The following is a 22649-nucleotide window of genomic DNA, read 5'->3' as shown; positions in this document are numbered from 1 at the left end:
GTCATGGGGCAAAGGATCACAGCACACTCCCATCAAGTGAACTGGTGTGTGCTGTACTGATGGGAGATCAGATCCTACACACGTAGCAGTGGTGTTTAGGAGGCGTTTTACATGTGCATAGCCTAAGTAGCAACTTCCAGCCTATGTTAATATGCTTCTTTTAAGGGTGGCAGATTTCATATTGCCACTGTAGTTTATAAATTGGGAGAAGCTGTAGTTCCACGTAAAAATAATCCACATAATGCATGCAAACTAGCTAATAGCCGTTCGTGGTCAAAATGACTGCTGACATCCCTGATTTCTCTTCCTACATCCTCCCTTCCAGTTGCCTGTTTCCATGAGCGTGATGAATAGAAGGAAATCCACCCCATGAATTTTCCCTGGTCATAATCCTTTCTCCACTACCACACCTCATGACGAACAGATCTGTCAGCTTTCCAGCCTGCAAATACCCAACAGACCCCAAAGCAGACTTTACTCTGGTGCTCCTTGGCGGAGGAGTTTGAGTATTGCTATTTTTAAGCATAGTGAAACATGGGATCTCTTTCCTGACAATGTGAAATGACAACTTTGTGTCCGCCCATGCTAATATTGCTTGAAATCAGAAGGGTCAAACAGCCTAAAGCAGTAGGAAGAATGTGATTTTAGCTTATGTTTAATCTTAGTATGGAGAAAGTGAATGGTAGTTTTAATTGCTTGAGTCTCCTTGAGTTCTCCTTGTAGCCTGAGATGTGACAATGATAAAGCATAGTTTATGTTCCTTGTAGTCATGGAGTGCTTTGGCTACTCACTGGTACTGGTCAGCAGGAGGCATTTTTTCTTGGATTCAGATATATCATGTGAGTTTCTGTTACCAAACTGCAGCCAGCATGCACAAATGGAAACTTGCAGATGTGCTAAATGCACTTCATGCAGTGCCAGGTCCTGCTGTAGCTAAATGGGATCTTTGCCCATGAGCATTTGGGTTTTGTTGCTCATGTGCAAGCCAGTCTGCTACTGAAAGCAGCACGTCTGATAGCTTAAGCAGGGCTGCAAGTAAATGCTGCCATTTAAAAGGTAATTTTATATCACATACACTTTCCAGCCTTCAAACACATAGTTGAATTCTGAAGTTTTTTTCATTACCTATCCTCGAAGATTAGTAGGTCATTAAAATCTATCTGGAGTGTGGAGCAGAAACCTTTCCACATTGTGTATTTAAGGCACAGGAAAAAAAATCGTGACGTTTTCTTGTTTTATATGGAAAATTGCCAGTTTCATTTTCTCAGTACATGACTGTTTTTGTCAGAACAGATAGAAACATTTTGGGCTGATGGGCAGATAGCTCTCACTGAAGCTTGTTGAAGCCACAGAGACTGAAGTCTTGATCATTGAATGCTGTGAACAGTTTGCCTCTGGCAAATACATACTTCCAGTTTTGGCAGTGTCTAGTGTTTGGAAGAGACAGGGAGTGAGAGTTTCTCTGGTCAGCTCAGTTGAGCAAATCTTAAGACTCAGGTTTTATATGTTGCAGAGAGAAAGAAATGGTTTGCAATATACCTTGAAAATATACTGGAAAAAAGATGTCTACTCATCTCAGGCTGCTGTGTTGCTCAGCCCCTCCACCAAAAATTAAACATGCTGTCTCTGACAAAATAATTCACATATACCAGATCTTAGCAGCCTGTTAGTGACCTGGATCCCAGGTTTTTGAGGCACCCGTGTCTTCCTCAGAAATGCTTTATGCAAAGCTGCCACAACACTAGCAAATCCCGGTATCCGTGGTGGGCCTGAAATTTTTCCCACCCACCCCATCTCCTTTTTACCATAATTTCTCTCTTCAATCAAGCAAGCCAACAGCTGGGATATCCCAAAAGTTACAAGGTTCTCGAGGTTCCCAGTGAAAGAAGGTTATCTGACTCCTATTCTGGATATCCCAGTCATGAATCTGTAGATTTCAGGCTGTTAAATCAAGAGAGACTCCAGCAATGGTGGTGCCTGCTGGCAAAAGAAAATGCGGCACAGGCGCTACAGACATTGGTTCAAAATGGCAGCGGCCCATCGGGCTCAGTTCTTGCTCGAAGACGCTGCGTAGGTGTGGGAATCGCTGCTGTAGGTTGGATCTCTCAATGGCAGTGAGTGGGGTGGGGTGGTTGCAGATCAATGATCAGCTCCCTGCGGTTGCTGTAAATCAAGGCTTGAATCTCTGACAGGCTGCAGAAGCCAGGAAGAGGCACAGAAATACCTCGTGTAACGTTTTTTCTCTCTCTCTCATTTCTGCATTACGTTGACCTAAATAGGAATCTATGGTTAGAGCTGGCTTGTTTCTGGGAGAAGGGGGATCATTGTAAGGCTGGAAAAATGAGGTGAGTGCGCTGGCTCTTTCCTTCCAGAGACCACGCGGGCGAAGGAGCAAGTGACGGATGGAGAGTTAACAGGGACTGGCAGCAGGGCTGTGGGGCAGCCCGGCTCACGTGGAGAGATGGAGTGGCGACTGAGGACCGCTGATGTCCTAAAGACAGGAGGGAGGCTGAGTGTCAGCGAGGCAGGGAGCCAGTCCAGAGGTGCCTGTTCGGTTGATTATTAAAATCCAATGGAACCACCACAGTGTATATTTATTAACAATTTGATCACTCCAGCTTCTACCACTTCTAGCCTTCCTTTCTCCCTTTTTTGAGAAACAGTAATTCACTCAAGGTCAGCACCACCTCTTGAGTTTGGAAAGTGCCTGATGCCAAAAGTCACCCAAGCGGGCACTTTCTGAGAGCTCAGTCTAGGAGAAGGTGCAACTGAGGACTAGTTTCACTCACTGAATCTGCCTTTTCTTCCTTGCACAAGAGAAGCCTGCAGAGCGCTCTGCCCACACACAGGGAATAAGTTCTGTGCAAAGAGGTAGCGTGTGACAAATTAGATGTTTGTGACCACAACTGTATAGCTTCCATGGACAGAGCTGGGTAAACAGTTATTATTTATTCTTGTTACGCTGCCATTGCGAGCTAGCAGCACTACTCATTTGTAACCTGGGTCTCTCCCAGGAAGACAGCTTGTTGGTTTTGAGAGGGTAGTAGTGCTGGGGTCATGGCACTCTCACTTCTAAAAGCAAACCTGAGGTAATGGAGAACTCATAATCAGATATTCAGAGTGCCTGCCTTTGTTTCCCAGGTATTCCCAAACAGAAGTTAGCCTGTGCATGCTAATGCATTTTAATGAATTTTGACAAGGTCGCAAGATTGTTGCTTGTCTGCTTTGTCCTTGCTTGCACATATGAATGAAGCTTTCCCATCCTTAGCCATAGACAGTTGCAGCCGGTTTAAGTGTGTGTGTGTTTATGAGTTACTAAAATCTTTCAATTTGCTTCTCAGTTATCCATTTGAAACAGGGCTACCCAATATAGTAATCAGCAGAGAAGGAGGAAGAACATGTTTTGTTGATTTTGTCAAATAGCATAAGCCCTCTCAAAGAGGAGAAAGAGTTGGAATAAATTGGGTCCTTCCTGGGGAATCCAGGGTCAGATGAAGGAAGTGGGCAGTAAAAATGTTTTTAGTAAGGAAAGGGTGTAGAAAAGGATAGATAGGCTTTAAAGAGTTAGTCTTGAGACATCTGAGAGTACCAGATGAATGATCTGCAGCAAGCAGCTTCTTGAATTAAGAAGGTCAGAAGCTCCTGGTCCTAAAAGTTATAGTGCCTTGGTGATGATCTCCTGCCACCATTGTTGTTAGCACATCTGAGCCAGCCAGTGTCCCGATGATATGACACTGCCTTACTGTCCCCTGCACTGGTCAGAGTTGCCTCAGTGGCACGTTCATGGAGAGCAGTCGCTGGGAGCCGGGGGGAAAAACACTGGCTCCTCACAGACAGACCAGCACAGAGTGTCCTGCGTGGGAGTAACAACCACGTGTGCATCAGTGGGGAACACTGAAGCAAACTTCTCAGCTAGCCCATCCAGCCCGAGAAGGGATTTCTGCATGTAGTTCATACTTAAGAGCCTGGTGAAATACTGTAGTGTATTTTTTCATTTGCTTTTTCATGTGCTTGAAGCAGAGGTCTGATGATACCCAGGCATCCGTTCTAACCAAAATTATTCTATGATTTGTTTAGCTGCTTTAAGGACAGTATCTTTCAAATCTGGGGCTGTAGTCGAATCTGTCTTAAGCAAAAGCAATGCTACTAAATTGTGTAGAGTTATACATGCCTGCACTGGGGGATTTTATGGTTCTTGTGCAAATATTCACCTGGGAAACAGGAGTCTTGCTTTTCAAGAGAACGTGACACCCAGCTAATTTCACTGCCTCTCTTACAGCCAGGCTTCTCACAAGGGCTAAGCAACAGCATCCTATTTAAAAACCCTGTCCCAGTTTTGGAATGCCTATGCCATCTGAAAGTTATGGCCTTATTTTATCTGTTTATATCTGGTAACAGTCTTGGGGAAATGGAGTTTTGTTTTCCCATCACATTTACTCCCCAGCACAACAGTTAAAAAAACTATTTTTTAAAGTATTCAAAAGCCCAAATTTTTCCCCAGTAACTCAGAGCATAGGAATGTCCTATGGCAAAAGAAGCCCTGGCAAGGACACGCGTGCCAGCATGTCAGCTGGCCAAGTGTGGGAGATCCCCCACCACTTCCTGCCTGAAGGTTCCCAGGGTACAATTGGGAACACACAGTGTTTATTTTGGATGTGTGAAGCCCCTGTAAAGCTTCTCTATACATGCCTGAGTTTAAATATACGTAGTTATGCTCTACCAACATGTTTCAGCCTACACAGGGCAACATCTGTTGGAACATGCAACTCTGGCTTAGTTTTAGCAAAGAAAATGAAGGAAAACAATTTTGTCCATCATTAGACCAATACTTGGGAGAAGCTTTAGGCCTTGTTCCGTTCCTTAAAGCTACGCAAATGTTGGTCTTATCAGTCCAGAGGAATAATCAAATCCCTGGTGCTTCAGCTGTTTTAGCTGTGATGTGAAGTCGTTCTCTCACAGGACAACGCTTCAAACCACGCATCGCACCACTGACCGGGGGACTGTCGGGTAACCCGTGCATGGTGCGACTCAGAGCGACTATCCCCGTTTGGCACCAGTTCTCACTTGCCAGTGGTTTTTGAGTGCAACCCGTGTTAAAGCAATGCAACTGGGGGTCACGGGAGAGAAGCACTGATTGCTCTAGGAAGGGATAACTCTTAGAGGGGAAGGGGAAGGCACCCATGTAAAAAGGTCTCTTTGCCGTAATGCCACTGAAAACTGCTGTGCCTGTTGACGGAGGGTAGGTGAACTCCTCCTAAAACCTGATCAGCAGGTCTCTGTAGTATGCACACCTGCTTTTCCATCCATCATGCTGATCATGTACAATTAACTTGTATCCTCTCACTTTTCCAAATGTCTGTGCAAGCTGGGTACTCGTATGGCAATGCCTGATACTAATCCTAAACTGTATCTCTAGCCTAAGCAACTGTGGGCACAAATCTGCAATCTTCCCTCTGCCCACCAATTTAGAAATAAGTGATGAGTAAGCACTCAGTGAGCCAGCTGAGTGAGCCACTGGGCAGCTCTCCTGTGTTCCCGGGTCAGAACAATGCACGTTTGGGGTCGATTGCCTGAAGACAGGCTGAATTTAGGGGTGGACATGGGCTGTTAGCACGGTGGCCTTCACATGCCCATTGCAGAAGAAGCTGCAGGAGGTGTTCCCATCTTGAGCTCTGCACCTTCTGCACACCCTACAGCAATCGTCCTCTGACACTGCTGTCTGAGAGCACCAAAGTTGCTGGCTGTTGCATAGTGACTCTCAGGCAAAACTGTGATGTGCTTAATAATTAGTGTAAAGTTTAGAAGTTAGTCATACCTAGCAGAGCCCTAGAGTGGATCTAGTTACACGGGGGTTGGGTGGTGGGGCTTTTCTGTTGATATTAGCAGTTATTAGATGTTATTTTTTTCGTGGTAGAAGATGACTGGCAGCATTTTCAAGTGTAGGCCAGGGCTGGGAGAGGCTTTACTGTGAGCCACCCTAGAGGAACAGTGACTTCTTATGGTTTTGCCATTGCTGCCTAGATACTTCTCTAAATGCTGCCTCCCTCTATTGATAAACAAGGACATACTGCTTATTTCCCTTAACTTGAAGCAGTAATGTTAATGTCTGATTAATCCTATGACATACAGGTCATGCTTGTTAAAACTGAAAGCCACAGATGATTATATTTTGAAGAGATTGCCATATCATGCTCAATTAGTGTTAGAAGCGTTGTTTTCAATTTCACTTTCTTTATATGTATAAGGCAGGTCTTTTCCCCTAAGATTTGTGGATTTACAACTTTACCATTTCTTGTAGGTCAAGATATTTATATAATTGCATTTTGAAAACATTTATGTTTTTATGAATGATTTGCAATCCTTCAAAAGAATAAACCCCATACTGCCCTAGACTTGGAAGAATAAACAAGAATTAAGAGGTTTAGCTGTTATTTGCTGGTTTCTGAAATCTAAAACATCTGTGATTAGGAAGCTTGGAAGTCTGTTTAGACAGATAGTTGAGAATTTGTTTTGTTCTGGTTTGTTTAGAAAGTATGCCAGTTATTTCAGATGTTCTGCCTATAAAGAATGTAAAACAATTTATTTGTCTCAGGTCTGAATTTAATCTGAGTCACTGGTAGAAAGTCACTAAATTCAGTCCAGGGTTTCATTCAGATCTGGCATTTTTTAGACCTAAAAAATGTTACCATAAAAATGTTGGCATGTGTGTCATTCAGGGAGTATAATGTCTTAATTGAAATGGTACCAGAAACTATTTAAAAAACTTCTATTACAGTTCACATGACAGACCGTATTTTACATCTGTTTTAAGGCCAACATGTGAGATTTAGCCTTTGACTGTAACTCTTTTGATTTCAGTGAAGTTGCACACACTTAAATCCTGATTGAATTTGTCTCACATGATTTGTTTTTTAATTGTACGATTTAATTCTCTTTATCTGCAATCCAGTGTTACACTATGGAGCTTCAGAGCATGTTAGAATAAGGTTGATAATGGATCTTTTCTTCTTTCTTATTTTCCCAGTTACAGGGATCCATTAAAAGAAAACTGGAAGATGATAGCTCTCCGGCCTCTGGTGGCGTGCCTGATGTCATTTTCCCGAACGACAGTAAAAGACTTTGTCTTGATGATGTGAACCTTGCCATGGGCCAAGGTGCCAATCCCAATGTGGCATGTCCAGACATACAAAGTTCTCCATTCTCCACCAGTCACAGCTCTTCTTCCCTGGGTGTCACAGGTCATTCAGTGCTCCTTGAAAATAATCACATGAATGGTGGTGGCATTGGTTCCCCATTTTCAGTGCCACCCAACACGGAAATAAATCAGAAGGCATCAATAGGAGGGCAAAACAATAACATCGTCCACTATGATGAGAAAGGAAACAGCTTACAGTCTGTGGACCAGGAGCTGCAAGATCTGTTGGAAGAGCTGACAAAAATGCCTGATCCTTCACCCAGTGACCTGGATCTGGAGAAGATTTTGTGCAGCAAGGCTGAAGAGCCACTTGGGCTGAGTCATTCTCAACCAAGCATAAGCACTCCTCCGAAGTCCTCCCCACAGACTTCCCACTTGGAGAACCATGTTGCTAACAAGGATTTTTCTCCAGGCTGCAATCCAGCCAGTGGAGGATCTCCTCAGATGAGGCCATCGTCTGCTGGAGCTAACTTCCAAGTTCCTCCCTCAAACAAACCTGCTGCATCACCCATTTCTACAGCCGCTCAGGGCAAGAACCAGCCACCACCTATGCTTCCAGTCCCCTTACCCAACATACCTGGCTCCAACTGGCATGCTCAGCAGCTAAAGCAGCTGGCAGCAAGCAAGCAGGTGTCTACTACTAAGCAACCAGTGCAGGCTTCCAGCTGGCCAGCTATGTCTCCTCCTGGTCTCTCTCCGCCTTACAGGACAGGATCATCCCCACACCATCAACCTTTCAGTCCTCAAAATGTTATGGTGTCTGGCATGCCTGCTAATAATTTACCAGGAAACAACATTCAAAGTCCTCAAAACACTCTGCTTTCAAGCATGACTTCCAACAGCACCGCATCCAATGGCCCCTCTCCTCCTTATGGGTCTGAGAAGCTTTCCAGTCCAGCTCTGAACCAGCAGCCCTTCAGCCCACAGAGCTCCATGCTGCCCACCCTGACAGCAGCCAGCTTACCAGCCAACAACATTAAAAGTCCACAGAACAACTTGGTTGGCAGCATGGCCTCCACAAATACTGGACCTTCTCCACCATACAGACCAGAAAAGCTGTCAAGCCCAGCTCTGCATCAGCAGCCCTTCAGTCCTCAAGGTACATTAATCTCCAACATCACTCCAAACAGCAACCCCACAAGTATGCAGAGCTCCCTTTTTAAATCAATGACTACAAACCAGTCCAAAAATATGAACATAATTATGCAACAGCCATCCAGTAGCTTACAGCCAGGTCTGGTGAATGAGAGCCCTGTTAGCCAAGACCAGTTTTCTTTCAATCACACCAAACCGCTGTCTCACTTTGCCTCAGAGTCAGCTACTCAAAAGATGTCACCTCTGTCAGCAGGCCAAGGGCAGCAGTCCCTCATGCACTATCTCCAGCAGCAGCAGTCCCCAGCCCCGCAGCCGGCCCAGCAGCCCAGCAACAGCCAGTTTCTCCAGCAGCAGTTTCGGCAGCTGATGCAGCCCCATCGGATGCAGAGACACGTGCAGCCTGCCGCCTTGCCGTCTCAAAGCAGACAGGTGAGAACGTCTCTTCTGTCTTATAAGGCTTATGTGAAAATATTGAGTCGTTTATTTTCTTATTTTTACTTTCTTTGTGTTTCAATTGCAACGTTGCTGAAGTTCTGGGGTGTGCACAGTGTGTACACGGACAAGGCAGTAACAACATCCTGGTGTTAGCAGAAGTAACTTTATTTATTTCTTCACCTGAAATGTACTTTAATTCCATCATCCATTGTCTCTTCTAGCCCTGTGGAGAACTTTATGCTATTACACAAAGCAATTATGCTATTACAAAAGAAATTATTTTTATGTGTATAGGTGGTATTCTTATTTAGCTTCTTTCGTAATCTGTAGAGATGTTCCCATCATCTTCTTAGTGGGAAAATACTTTTTTTCTTAGTGCCCTTCAAAAAATTCATGTCTGTGTTACGCTTCTGAGGCTAGGAAAGATCAGGGTGGGGGCAGGGGAGAAGTGAAGTTAAAGTATGACTCCTTCATGGACAGCAGGTCAAACAGTACAGCTGCCGAATAGCAAAGAGGCAGACTTGAAATACCTGTTACCAGTATTTGCCAGGAGCAATGCCCTGCTTTGGATGAGATCCATTCCCCACCCTTTGCTGATCTGCGATACCAGCCGAGCTGGTAAATGCAAAAATGCAGCTGGCAGGAGTGAGACACAACCCTGATTTCTCTCCAGCAACCCTCCTTGAGACTGAAGGAGAGGTGTGAAGCACTATTTGCCACCACACCAGAGAGGAGAGATTTACTGTGAACGGGGACTTCAGAGCAAGGAAGGGCTTGGGGACTCGGTCTGAGAGCAGCCTGGGTGTGAGGAATAACTATTTCTTATTAAGAAAAATAGTGGCAAACACTGAGCTCCACCACCAAAGCCAAGTACCTCATTAGGCTGAACCAACACTTTAGAAGGAGAATCCTTCCAGCTGCGGAGCTGTGCACACAGGCACTCCATCAGCTCCCGTGAAGGACTGAAGCACTTCTCACCCAGCTGATCTCTGGAGCTCCACTAGGATCTGCTCGAGAGCATGGTGCTCAGCTGGGGAACACACTCCACAACCTGGGTTTCTTTGCTCTTCTTCCCTGCTAAGTGACTGGTTCTCCTAGAGGTGGATTTCCTCCATGTAGATGACTTGGTGTAACCTTGTCCTATGATAGCAACGAGAAGTAAGGGGATAGTTACTAAATGTCAGCTTCTTGTGGTAAATCAATGAGGTGCGTTTCCACTGTGCCACTTCAGGATCAATTCTTTTCCAAGTTGTGCACGTTCAGTACTCCCTTGCTTCAACACAGCAGCTTAAAGCAGATAGCTGGGAAGGACCGGTGCCTTGCTTCATTCGCTTATCCAAACATGTGACGTAATGATGTGGCATATATAGTTCATTTTAAAGGGTTATCAGTATAAGACCCCTAATTCAAGAAAGACCTGAAGCAATTATGTTGCTATAAGCATGTGAGGACCCTGTTTGTGTTCAGTCAGACCCAAATTAAACACAAAGTAGAGGGTCCTGCTGGCTTGGGAGCTAGGGGTATGGATGGACATATGATTGAAAGTGAGTAGGTTGCTGCAGCTTCATGAATTAGTGCCCATAAGATGTTTTACTCTGGAGGCAGTGTGGGTGAAGAATACATTCATGGTGTTTTACTGCATCTCGGATGATGGCTGGTAAGTTAACTGCAGTAACACAATTACTTTTGATCGTATGTCCATAACCTTTGAGCACATTTTTTTTCTGGCTCCCTTGCTGGGTGTGTGGAATTGCCTCGTCCCTGTTGGATTCCTGAGGTTTCCTGTGCCCTAGTTTTCCCTGCTTTGCATGTTTGTCTTACACCTTTGAACCCCCTACTTCATTGATTAGCCAAAAAAAAAAAAGGAGGGGGGGGGGGTGCAGGGGTTAGAAAAAATCCTGCAGTGAGTCTCTTTAACTGGCCAAAATAACCCCTCCTCCAGCAGCCTTCCTAGTGCCCTGTGCTGCATTTTTAGCTGATTCTCACCATCAGAGAGAGTTATTATAATTTGGCAGCTATCAGTAAAGATCAAGGACAGTTAAAACAATGATTACAGGTGATGAGCATTTTACATTTTCAGACTAGTTAGGTAAGCTTATGGTGCCTCCCTCATTTTACAAGTAAGACTTATTACAATAATTACACACCAGATGACAGTGCTTCAGTTTTACAGTCTGTTGAGCTGCCAAAGAAAGATGGTGGATGTTCAGGAGTGGAATGTTTTGTTAGGTTTTGATAACTTAACTGCAAATCCCATAGAAGAAAATGGATCCTGAGTGCTGAATTGGAAGAAAAGTCACATGGAAAAAATATTCTAGGTATTCTGCAATAGATTTATTATTTACATTGAGACATTGATACTGAAATTTTGGACCCAACCTGTTGTGTACCAATTTTACTCCATTATAGTGAAGTAGCTACAGTGACTGTTAGTTTTGATTTCCAGCAGTGTACTTGGAGCTGAATTTGAGCTTTGCAGAATCTCAGTGCCAATTCTCTCCTGAGGCAAGTGATGAATAGGACTTTTCAAGCATAGAGCAGTTGTTTCATTAAAAGACAAAATGTTAAAGATTCAGAAGACAGGGGAGACGACTTCTGCATCTTCAAAAATTAGTAACCTTCTAGTGGAAAATTGCATGTTTTAGCATCGCCCACAGAAATTTGCTCAAAAAAAAACCCAAACAAACCCAGCATTCCCTGGAATGTTGTTTAGTGTCTAAAAGTCATCCCCTTACTCTGTGTGTGTGTTTTTAAATGTGACTAAAATTTATAAAAAGAAGGCATAGTACTCTCTTCTTTTGAGCAAGAGGTGCAGCTTTGTACAGAAAAAGAATGTGGATGGTGGCCAGTTGGAGAGAGAACAATAAACCATGAAATTTGATCCTTGTAGCAGGCAGAGCAACATGGGCAAGACAGCAGCGGCTGGGACATGGACCCAGAGTGAGATTTTTGCTGTTGTTTAAATGCGTATTAAAGCAAAGAGTCCGCATTCCAAAAGCTGGGTTACTGGTGGTGCCTCACAGCTCTACTGGTTTTGTACTTAATGATAATATCTCTTAAGTGTAATCAGTCTGCATCCCAGATCCTGTATTGCCTGGACAACTGGTAAATCTGATAAGGGCTAATCTTTTCCCATCTGAAGCACTATGTCTTTATTGTTGAGCATTGAGGGATATTGATTGAGGCACTGACAGTTTGCATTGTGCGCTATTGCAAAGCCTGGTGGTGCTAACATCACTCTTGTGGATATGTGCAGATTTTCATTTTACTCATGTAGGACTGATACTTGCTGAGTGATATTATACTCAAAGGTCTGAGCTCATAAATCTGCGAAATAAAGTTGGTAGTAAATGCCAGAGAGTCAAAGATAGTCTCCAAAACTATCACTTGTTATTTTCTGGGCTGAAGTTTAGCCACTTGACTTTATTGGCTGTTCTTGGGTGCATGAAAAGCTGCATTTGCCCAGGCAGGTTGAATAGTTGGGCATCTCCCTGATTTTCCTGTCTAAATACAGTTCGTACTTGCAGATCTCCTATTCTGGCACATCAGATATATTGGGCCAAATTCTGCCTTCAGCAATATTGCTACAACATCACCGCCTCCAGAAGAGCTCTGCTTGTACTCTCGCCAATACAAGAACAAATACAGGTCTTTGTGAACAGAAAGGAGGGTTCCTCAAAAGGCAGGAAAAGGAGACGGTGATCTTTGCAGGTTCTGTCAGGCTGGAATAAAAGAATCCCTTTGGGTGGCCATTGCTTTTCCAAGCCCAAGTGTGCCCGAGTTAAAATTTGAGAGTCTCGGGGCAGAGGGCAGTATTGCCCCCTGCTCTGGGTGTAAAATGTTGAAAACCAAAACACAACTTAAAAGGTTGTTTTGTTGTTGGGGTGCAGCTAATAAATAGCCATTGTTTGGGTGGGACACACTGTGCATTTCTGAGCTCTGCTTGCGCTGTTGGAACCAAATGTGCTATTCTTAGAGCTCCTCGCATTCCTGCTGACATCCAGATAGTTGTGTACTGGATTGTCAGTGAAGGATATATTTGTTTCAGCTCCATTTCCAAAAATGATGGTGGAGGAAAAATGATAGGAGAAGAGACAGAGAGAAACATAATTTTATTTGCAGTAAAGATGGCCATATTTTACTAATATGGACTGCATATGAGATAGTGAAGAACATGCTGAAGACTAAAAAAACCTTTGAAAAAGACTTAGCAGTTTTTCTTTAACTGTGGTAAAAGCAACAATACAGCATCTGAGTTGGCAGCGTAAATTATAGTTTGCAGAGAAACACCAAAACCCCTGAGCTAGATTAAATACACTAAGGGGGGGAAATTAAACAAAAAATCTTGTTTCTGAGCATGAGTTCTCTAAATTTAGAAACAAAACTGAAGAGGAAATGCACTATATATGTAGTTTTTTTTATATATATATATATATATATATAAAAAATGCACTATATATATAGTTATAAAGAGCAAACTGACCCAGAGCTTAGATGTCAAAGGTTAAATAAATATAATGGGATACAAAATACAGCTTTTAATATAAACAGAAATGTTAATACCATGGATCGATTCCTCGGTGTTCTACATTATGTGAAGTTACTTCTGCCTGCGACAAGTCAGCGCACCCGGACTGTTAGGTGAGGCTGTTCTGACTGGGCAGCACTTGATATTTATAAGCTCTGATGCAGGTTGATGAAGAGTTTGGAAAAGCAGAGAACGCAGCACCTGAGTACATACAGTCCTCTTGTAAGTACAGGGAAAAAACATGTTTTATCTGGGATCCCCAGGATGTCACAAGGAGTCTTCCTAACACATTAAAAAACTACAGTATCATGTATAATATATAAGACCAAAGGTACTGGCCAGATTTCATCTGCAGTTTCACCCCCCCCTCCTTTTATTAAGTGTCAAACTTACCTTTAAAGCCATTTTCAATGAAGTTCCAGTGGTATTTCCCCCCTCATTTTCTTCTTTTTTTCCTTTTCCCTTTCCTCTCTTATTTATCTTCTTTCTCTTTTCTTTCTCTTTCTCTCTCTTTCTCCTTTTCTTTCTCTTTCTCTTTTCTTTCTTCTTTCTCCTTTCCTTTCCTTTTTCCTTTATTTTTCTTTCCCCTCCTTATTTTCCTTTCTTTCCTTTTCTCTTGAAAAAGTTTTTAAAATACTACTTTTTTATTTTTTTCTTGTACTGATGCTGTGGAGAAGCAAAACAAGATTTGATTTCACAGGGCAATGGTAGCACAGTACCAAAGCAAAGCTTTTGAAGGAGTGGAGAGCTTTTGAAGGCAAAGCTACAAACCCTTCCACTAATTAAGTGCCTTTGAATAGGTGAAAGAAGGAAGCTGGTGATGCATCTGGATTACAGAGAGGAATAAGGCTGAGCTTGGAGTTTGACCTCTCCACAGATATAAAAACATCTTCCTGAGTGGTCATTTCTGAATTTATATTTACCCATGCACTTGCAACTGAGTTGATTCTTTTTTTCCCCAAACTCGGATATTCTCCCCTCTCTTCTTTCGAGAGAGTCTGAAAGGAACTTGACTGAACTTTTCTGATTGCCATCTTTTCCCTTCCTCTCCCTCCCCTGGAAATAAATAATGTAAGATAAGTTTTGGAAAGTAAGGAGTAAGTTTGTGGAAAGAAACGGGATGTTTGCCCTCAACATGCCAGCAGCAATACAACGTTTTCAGAAATGCAGTGATCGAGATAAAAAACTTGGTTCACATCTGATCTTCTTAGCCCATTGCTCTTTCAAAGTGTTTTTTAAACTCTACGTGTTGTCTTCTTCTGTTAGATTACAGGTATTTCAAAGCATTTCCCTGTTGTAGTGGAGCCCTGGTAACCATGTCTTAACCTTCCCAGTTCTTTGGCATGTATTTTAAGATGTTTACAGGCATCGATATTTCTAGCAGCTCTGCCTAATGCATCATTCCTTCCAGTTTAGCTTTCTGTTGTGCTGAAAGCACTTTTGGATACCACAGAGCACATCATTAGGGGAAGCCATCTGCAGAGGAGATGATTGTAAATAGACCAAATCCTTCTGAAAAGCATGTAGGAAGCATCCTTCCCCACCCTCACCATCACCATCCTTTTGAATCTGAAATTAATGTGGACACTACACCAAAGCTGCACCACTTTCCTCGGCCCAGCTGGGTCTTTTCTTTAGTTATGACCTGTTTAATAAAGTGGAAGGTGTTCTACCAGCAATTTAGCCTTTAGGATATAGACAACTCTATGGGAACCTCATGCTGGACAATTAAAATCCACTTGGAAAGAAAAAAGAGACATGGGAGGTACTAGAATACAAACACCAGCAAGGGCTGCTGGGAGGGTTCAAGAAAGGCTTTGGCTCCGTTACCTGCCGGAAGGTGAAGCAACGTGTGTGTGGGGGTTGATGTGGTGCTGTCCAGGATTTTGGTGGAGAAAGACAAGAGGAAGCAGTATTCATGTGCAGTGAACAGCTAGATGAAAACGTGACTTATCACAGAGAAATTCAGGACAAGGTGCTGGATTTCAGCCCGACAGGCTGCTGTTGCCGAGGCTCCCGGTGCCCAGGACACGGGCTGTGTCCCCCAGGGCGAGCGGAGCAGAGTCTGCCATCGCACCAAGCGTCTGCATCAGCTCCAAAAACCCCCTCGCTTTTGTGGTTTTGAGCTTTAAGCAACAGACAGTTGTTTCCTTCTGCTTTGCAGTCAGGGGTGGTAGAGAACCTCTTCTCTCACAGGCGTAAGGAGAGTGGTGGTGTAACGCTAAAAAGTGCCTGATTTGTTGCATGTCAAACCATATTCTGACACCCATTTGTACCAAAACCACTCTGATCTGGCCAGACTGGGCGGGCGGTTTCTCTTGGGTTTTCTAGGCAGCTTGGTAGCAGTATTTGCAAGCTTTCCTAGGCTAAACATCAGCTCAATCAGGCCCTAAAATCCATATACTGGAATTTAAAATTATGAGCAGTTGAGCAAAAGATTTGGAACATTTTTTTTTTCTCAACTGTGCACTTAGATGATATGGAGATATAAACATCCTAGGAATCCAGGGAAAGACTCCGGGACCTTCTCACTATTTGGCTTCATAACAAATGCCACAACTTCCTTCTGTGTATCATTCTTGCAAATAACAATGTGAATAGTGGTTAGCGATGGGTAAGACACACTACTTGCATCCTCACTTACCAGTCAGTGCACCTATAATTCTTATATTGAGAAGGTGTGTTCATGCTGATGAACAGCAATGAGGAAATGGTTTCCATGGCCCTGTTGTACAGCCAACTTGTTTCATTTGTTGTAAATTCCCATGAATATCAGAACTTCTCAATTCCATTTCTTCCCACATGTGTGGAAGATAGGTTTGTTTGTTGCCTGTATATTCTGTATTTTTCTTAGTAAATAGCAGTTTGAGGCGCTTATTTTGAACTAAAAGCAGCCTGGCTTTCAGAAAATGTGCTCATTTCCCTAAAACCTTACCCTTCTTACTACCTCAAATTTGATGCCTAGATTAATAATTAATTTTAGTACTTTTTGCAGTGATACTGTGAGAGCATGGTTTGTACCCCTGATTTTTGGGGGCGGTTTCTACCTAGAGTTGTCTTGCAGTAGTCTAAAATGACGTCTGTACTCCACAAGGCAGAAATACTTACAGAACCAAAGTTTAATTTAACAATTAGAATAAAAAAGCAACCAAATAAATAAGAGAGTCCCTCAGATGCTGTTAAACCTGTGCCTGGCGCCGGCCGGCGGTTCGGCAGGGTGGGGTGCCGGAGCAGCCGACTTTGTCCTTCTGCTCCCCTGTCATTTCTGCCTCGCTGCAGTAAATGCTGCACACAAAATAAAAGTACAAACATGTTTTGTTTCAGATGCAATACCTAGAAATAACTTTCCTGGTAAAATGAACTCAGTGTCTTTTTTTTTTCTTTTTCTCTGGGCATTTTGGAGAAATTTCAGTGTGTGGGTGGGGGAAAACAAAGCCGTGCCTGTAAACAGGAACTGATATTGTCTCTGCGCCTGAATGGAGAGAGAAACTGAACTGGCCTCAGTGGTTCTCTCGTACATCTGCGAGTCTGGAAACACTGGGATGATTCACACTTTGCTGATTAATACAGGAGCAAGCAAAATGGTGTGAATTAACGGCCATTACAGCGCTGCACTGGATGGCAAATATCCCCCTGGAACAAATGATGTTTTGCGAAGATTGCTTAGAGGGAGAGGTAATGGGTCTTAAATACAAATTAGAAGCAGTCCCATCAAAGCTGTTAACATTAAGCTTTGAAAGCCAAACGCTATTACGAGCTGTCTTCAAAAACTGTACGTTTAGGAAGCGTATCAGTCTGCTGTGTTGGCTCTGTAATATTCCTGTCTCGAGCACTTTGGACTATTTCAAACAGCCAGCATTAATAATTGATAAAAATCCCCAATCAGAATGTAGCAGCTCTTCTTAGGACTTTGAAGGCTCATCACTCTACTACATGCACACTTTAAAGTTAAATTTTTATAACATATTTAAAGGCAAATATTATAATTATCAGTATGTAATTCTTAAATCACTACTGCTAAACAAAAAGTCATCCTATATTACAATTAAACCCTTTGCATATGGGAATGTTAAAATAAGAAGATAAGAAATACATTACTTTAGCTTAAGTTATACTCTCTATATAACCAGGAAAATTATGTAATATTTCTCATTTAAACAGTGAAAACATGATACCTCAGATCAGTGCCAGACAGATGCAGATGTGGACAAGCTGTGCCAAGCTATTTTTCCCCATTACAGAATTGATAAGAGATCCACAAGGAGACAAAATGTAGACAAAATAGTATCATATCCCTGTTCAAGACATTGCATTAACAGCTTGATTTTGTAAAGATGCACACACACCTAAATTTATACAGTGGGAGGTCATTCCAGGACAACTAGAGGATTATTTCTGATGCAGAGTGAATCATGTATGTATATAGTCTTTGTATGCTCAAGAAAGAGCAAAGGTGGAGGAGGAGGATCCAGCAAAGGGCACAGTAATCATTGGCAATGGCATATTAGTGCTACGACAAAAAAAGAGAGAATAGGAAGCTTTGATGCACTTGTTCCTACCTTAGCTCAAGCTTACGTTTGAATTATTTTGGCTTTTCTGTTGCTGTTTTGTGTTTGTTTGTTTGTTTTCATGCAGGTTAGCACCAGCATTTTGTAAACGTGCCAAACTTTGGATAAGTTTCTGTTTTAATCAGTCCAGTGATTATTTGCAGTCCTCTGGTGTTTGGTTTTTTCCAGTCATGAATTGCAGAAGCAAAATTCGCCCCTTGCAGGAAGAAAAGCTGCCCCCTCTTCTTGAGCACAGCAATAACAAAAGCCAATGAGGAAAAAAAAACACAACTTTCTCCCTCTTTTTTTTTTTTTTCTTGGTCATTGCAGGCTGCTATTGTTAATGTGTTTCTTCCCTTTCCAGAAGGATGAGGACGTACTGTCCTGGGATATCAGTAGTATGTACCCTTGTCACAAACAAATCCGTTTCTCTCAGTGCTTAAATACTTAGGGCTTTTAAAAGCTTCTCTTTGCATAATAAAAGTGTTTACTATTTCCTTTTCTCTCTGGCATTATTAAGTACAAACTATTACTGTACTGGATTGAAGGGCAGTTTACAGGGCACTTGTATTTGGATAGTCTGTTTTCTTTTACCATTGCTCTGAAGGGCGTGTTTAAGCAATGAATGAACGATCGTATGGGCATTTATTTTTTTGCTTTCGTACAGCCCCTTTTTCTCCTCCTTTCCAGCTCAGTCAGCACACTTTCTGCAGCGGCATTATATTTTTCTACGTGGAAATGTGGCGTTTAGCAGAATAGACGCATAATGAGGATGAGATACTTTTTTCTCCTTTCCCTCTTCTCCCAAGAGATACCCTGTGACTTCCTCTATTAGTCCATTAATCGCCGTAACTCAAAATTCAGCCTGATCAAAGGAGCAGAACGAGGTTGAAAAGTGCAGATTCTGGCAATTGACTTGACTGTTTAGATTCCCCGCTGAGCTCATTTAGAGCTGGAATTAAGCTATTCCTGCTGTATTTTTTGTCCTTGGCTCGGCGATGGGGAGCGCTGAGGCAGTTGCGCAGCCCAGACCCTGCACCGAGAGCAGCCGCCGGGAGCTAAAGAGCTGCACCTCCCCGTGCCAGGAGAAAGCTGAGTAATCTTGTCTTAGTTTGATAAGAAGGTCTATGGTTAGATTGCATTGGTTATTCGACTGCAGAAAAAGTGGAGAACCTGCTAACTGAAGGTGCTGCAGTAAATCTTGATGATTCTGTGTTTTTTAATTTAAGCATCAGGTTTCCGAGCTCTCTTTGCCGAGGTTGGGGTGTGTGTTACGAGTGGGAAGGGAAGAATTGCAAAAAAAGAGAGATTTGCAAACAACATGCAGTTTTTTGTAAAAGTTTTCTTTACCGTGTAATGACTCACTTAAGGAATACAGTTGTTTTTAATGTGTATTTATACATGCAGTTAGAAACTGTTGCTGTTTTCCCTCATTAATAGTTTTGTTAGTCCTGGTTTGCTTACGGCACAAATACAGACTGCCCATACCTGTGTTGTTGGCTGCAGATTAACATCTGATTTTGCAATCCTTACACATCTCAAATTCCTGTTGATGTAACTGGGAGTTACAAGTTCTCCAGGAATATGTTGGACTCTTGATGTCATTATTTGTGATTCTACAATTCCCCAAAGTGCGCTAATATTTCTCAAACAGAGGTAGACTCATTTGATGTGTAAGTTCCTATCTCATCAAAGTGAATTATTGTTACTGAAATGGAAACGGCATTTTATTATCAGAAAATATTATGTATTTAGGGGCTTGAGAGTGCTTAAGGTCAGCAGGAACAGAGAAATGCTGATAACATCACCATAGACTGTGTGATGGTCCTGAAATGTGAGTAAATCTTAAACTGAAAAAAAGTTTTGTTAGACATATTGGTATTTTCCCGTAGTTTAAGTCATTGTCTAAAATCCCCAGCATTCATTTGTGTTGTATTTTACTTTTTTTTTTAAAAAGTGACCATTTAATAAGAACTTTTTTTTTTGTTATGAAAAAATATTGGCAGTGGGGGTGGTAATGGGCAAATCCGTTTTGTGGCCAGTTCAGAGTATGAGCTTTTTGCTATATAGGTGGCATATGTCTATGTCTTTAAATTTTAGTTTTAAAAATAACTTTACCTTGTATCAGGGACCCTATCTGGCATAAGGTCAGAAAGGAACTTCTGCCTTGGGTGTGCTGCTCCATTCTAGATTGACACAATATGCAAAACCAACTGTTTACAGAGGTTTCCTCAAATTTCATAGTTTATAAAGCATTTCCCAGTATGGTGAGCTAAAACCTTGCTCTCTCTGTGATTTCTTATTTTTTGCTGCTTATGATAATAGTGTCGAGGCTTTTAATAAGATGAAATGCTGTCTCTCTGCATTTAAAATACACATTTTTGCCTATTTCTGTCTTGATTAAGATAGAGGGAGGGGCTCTACCTGCTGACTCGATTACTGTCAATCTTAACCAAAAGTACCGTTGAATTGTACTCTATTCCTTTAACAGAGCCTGTTTTCTCCTTCCGACTGGGCACTAAAAGGCATTTACTGCTGCACTAACGTTTTCCAAATAAAAAGCAGAACAAGTACCACCTTAGACGTGCTGGAAGGAGTCCTGTGCCATGGATTATAAACTGAAACAGTTGGCCAGAATAAGGAATTAAAGTAATCCCTGATATTAGGAACATGAAAATGAGATGACCTTCTGTATGTGCCCTGCGCGATTTTCTAGCCCAGTTGCACTATAGGCTCTCCTGTATAGTTGTTTCTCCATACCTTTACTGTGCAGAAAACAAAAGACCAGCCATTCAGCTGGGAAACTGGAACACATGCTTGCAAATATTACAGACTTTAAATGCATTGTATTTTTAACAGTAGTTCGTGATTGGAATGACAGGAAGGAAATGAGCAGAAAACATCCTATTCTATCTCTATATAAAATCTTGCTTGTGAAAGATACAGTTACCACAATAATGATCGGACGCTAATTGATTCATTGTGCTGGGAGACAAGTGCTGAGCCGAGGAGCCAGTGGGGTCATTTTCATGCTCTCACTCCACTTTGGTTGTTTGCTGAGGAAGGGCAGGAGAGGGTTATAAAGCTGCTGCCACTACATTCAGCGCATGTTTTTCTCAGAAAAGAAGAGACAGCGCCCGCCAAGATCTCTTTCCTTTGGAAATTGTGGCTGGGAAGGGCCCCTTTGGCTCAGCAGACAAAGTGGGCAGTCAGACAGCCCCTTTCCTGAATCCCAGGCAGGCACCAGACGGCTGAAGGAAGAGAGGCACCAGGCTGAATTAGATTGCCTCCTGCTTTGGACAGTAAGGCAGAGAGGCAGGCTTAATTGCTTTGCAGCTGTTCATTTTTTCCCCTTCTCCCTCCCCTGCCCTCCTCGCCCTCCTCCCAGCTGACCCCAGCAGCAGCCGCAGCCCCAGGGAAACCTCCCTAACTTGGGGAGAGGTATCAAAGGCTTCTGGACTTTATCAGCCTTTATCTCAAATCCAGCAGCAAATGGGCAGAGAAAGGAAAGTGTTAAGGAAAAAAAAGCCTCTTCAGCTGTAACCTGGTAATTTGTTGCTTTTTTTCTGGGTTAGTTTGTACACCGGATTCTGAAGGCTGCTGGTGGCCAGGGGTAGGCTGGGACGGGGACAGGGCAGCGACAGGCAGACGCTTCGGGTGGCATCCTTTTGGGAGGGGCAGCTGGGTGTCATCGGTGGCGGGTCCTGGCATCCTGTCCCGGTGGACAAACCCGGAGAGCTTTGAGCCAGCCCCCTGCGATGTGGCACTCCCCGCAGCAGGATGTACCAGACATTTGAGATTTCCTCTCTGGAGCTGCAATGCTCGTTACAGAGATCTCCCAGGCTGCTGCCTGACAGTGTGAATGTCACTGGAGTTGATTTGGTGGTGCTCTCACCTGCATAAGAGCCTCAGCACCGAGATGTTATTGATCTGACTATTAAAGGAAAAGCTTTTTTGAACCTTGGAGAACTTGCAAGGGTCTGCAGCCCTCAAAAACTGGCTCAGGCCAGACTTGCAGATTTGCATGTGTTTTATAATCCCAAACTGTCTGAACCTCATGTTTGTTCAGGAAACAGAGTTTGTTTTCTTAATTGTTCTCACTCCACTCCCGGATTTAAAAATTTAAAAACGTGTTTCCGTGCTGTAGCAATGAGCCTGCAGTCAGCTTTCAGCTCACCTGCTTTGCAGAGAGGAGCTTTGCTCGTCTGCTGCTCGGCCAGCCTGCCTGGCTCTGTTCACCTCCAGCAGCAATGTCAAGCTAACCCAATTTTGCAGCTGGTATCAAGTGCCAGAGGCAAGCTCTGTAGATGTCTCTTTAATTCCTGCACTTGTAGAATTTAGTATATATTTTCCCTCCAGTTCTACTGACTCACACAGTACTTGGGGGAGGAGGCAGGGGGAGAACAAGAAGGCTATAACCCAGGTCTAATTTACTCATCTGGTAAAGCCAGTCATCAGTGAGCCTTGCCCCTCTCTGTCCACAGAGATAGTCCCTCTCGAGAGCCTGTTTGGCCTCCCAGTTGTAATTATGGCATCTGTAGTTTTGTGCTTGACTGTCCTCCTAGGTCCTCTGCCAGGGTGTCGTGCCTGGGTGGTAGCATTAAAATGTGAAATGCCCAATGAGCCGACGTATAAGGCAGGGCATGTATCCCCGTGTTGTTCAGGAGCATGGGCTATCATGGCATGCTAATCTCTTTATGTAGGACATATTTGCTTCTTATTTTTTATGATATCCTTATAACAGCATAAACCAGAGCTTGAGGTGGGCACCAATACAGGTTTTTGACAGGTTTCTTTTAAGGCACAAAGCTGTAATGAGGGTCTTTGCTCAGGGCCACTGGAGAGATGG

General features: G+C 43.0%; 1 protein-coding gene across 4 annotated transcripts in view; it reads left to right on the top strand.

Moving 5' to 3' along the window:
- MAMLD1 (mastermind like domain containing 1) overlaps nt 1-22649 on the top strand; it is an 82829-nt gene that overhangs the window by 41381 nt on the left and 18799 nt on the right. For all 4 annotated transcript variants that reach the window (XM_005512238.4, XM_065077849.1, XM_065077847.1 and 1 more), the window contains exon 2: nt 7025-8719. In XM_005512238.4, coding sequence (XP_005512295.1) covers nt 7025-8719 — 1695 coding nt within the window. The remainder of the gene's footprint in view (nt 1-7024; nt 8720-22649) is intronic.

Source organism: Columba livia, chromosome 12, assembly GCF_036013475.1.
Source record: "Columba livia isolate bColLiv1 breed racing homer chromosome 12, bColLiv1.pat.W.v2, whole genome shotgun sequence".
In the NCBI taxonomy this organism is placed as follows: domain Eukaryota; kingdom Metazoa; phylum Chordata; class Aves; order Columbiformes; family Columbidae; genus Columba; species Columba livia.
This window is presented reverse-complemented; position numbering and strand designations above follow the sequence as displayed.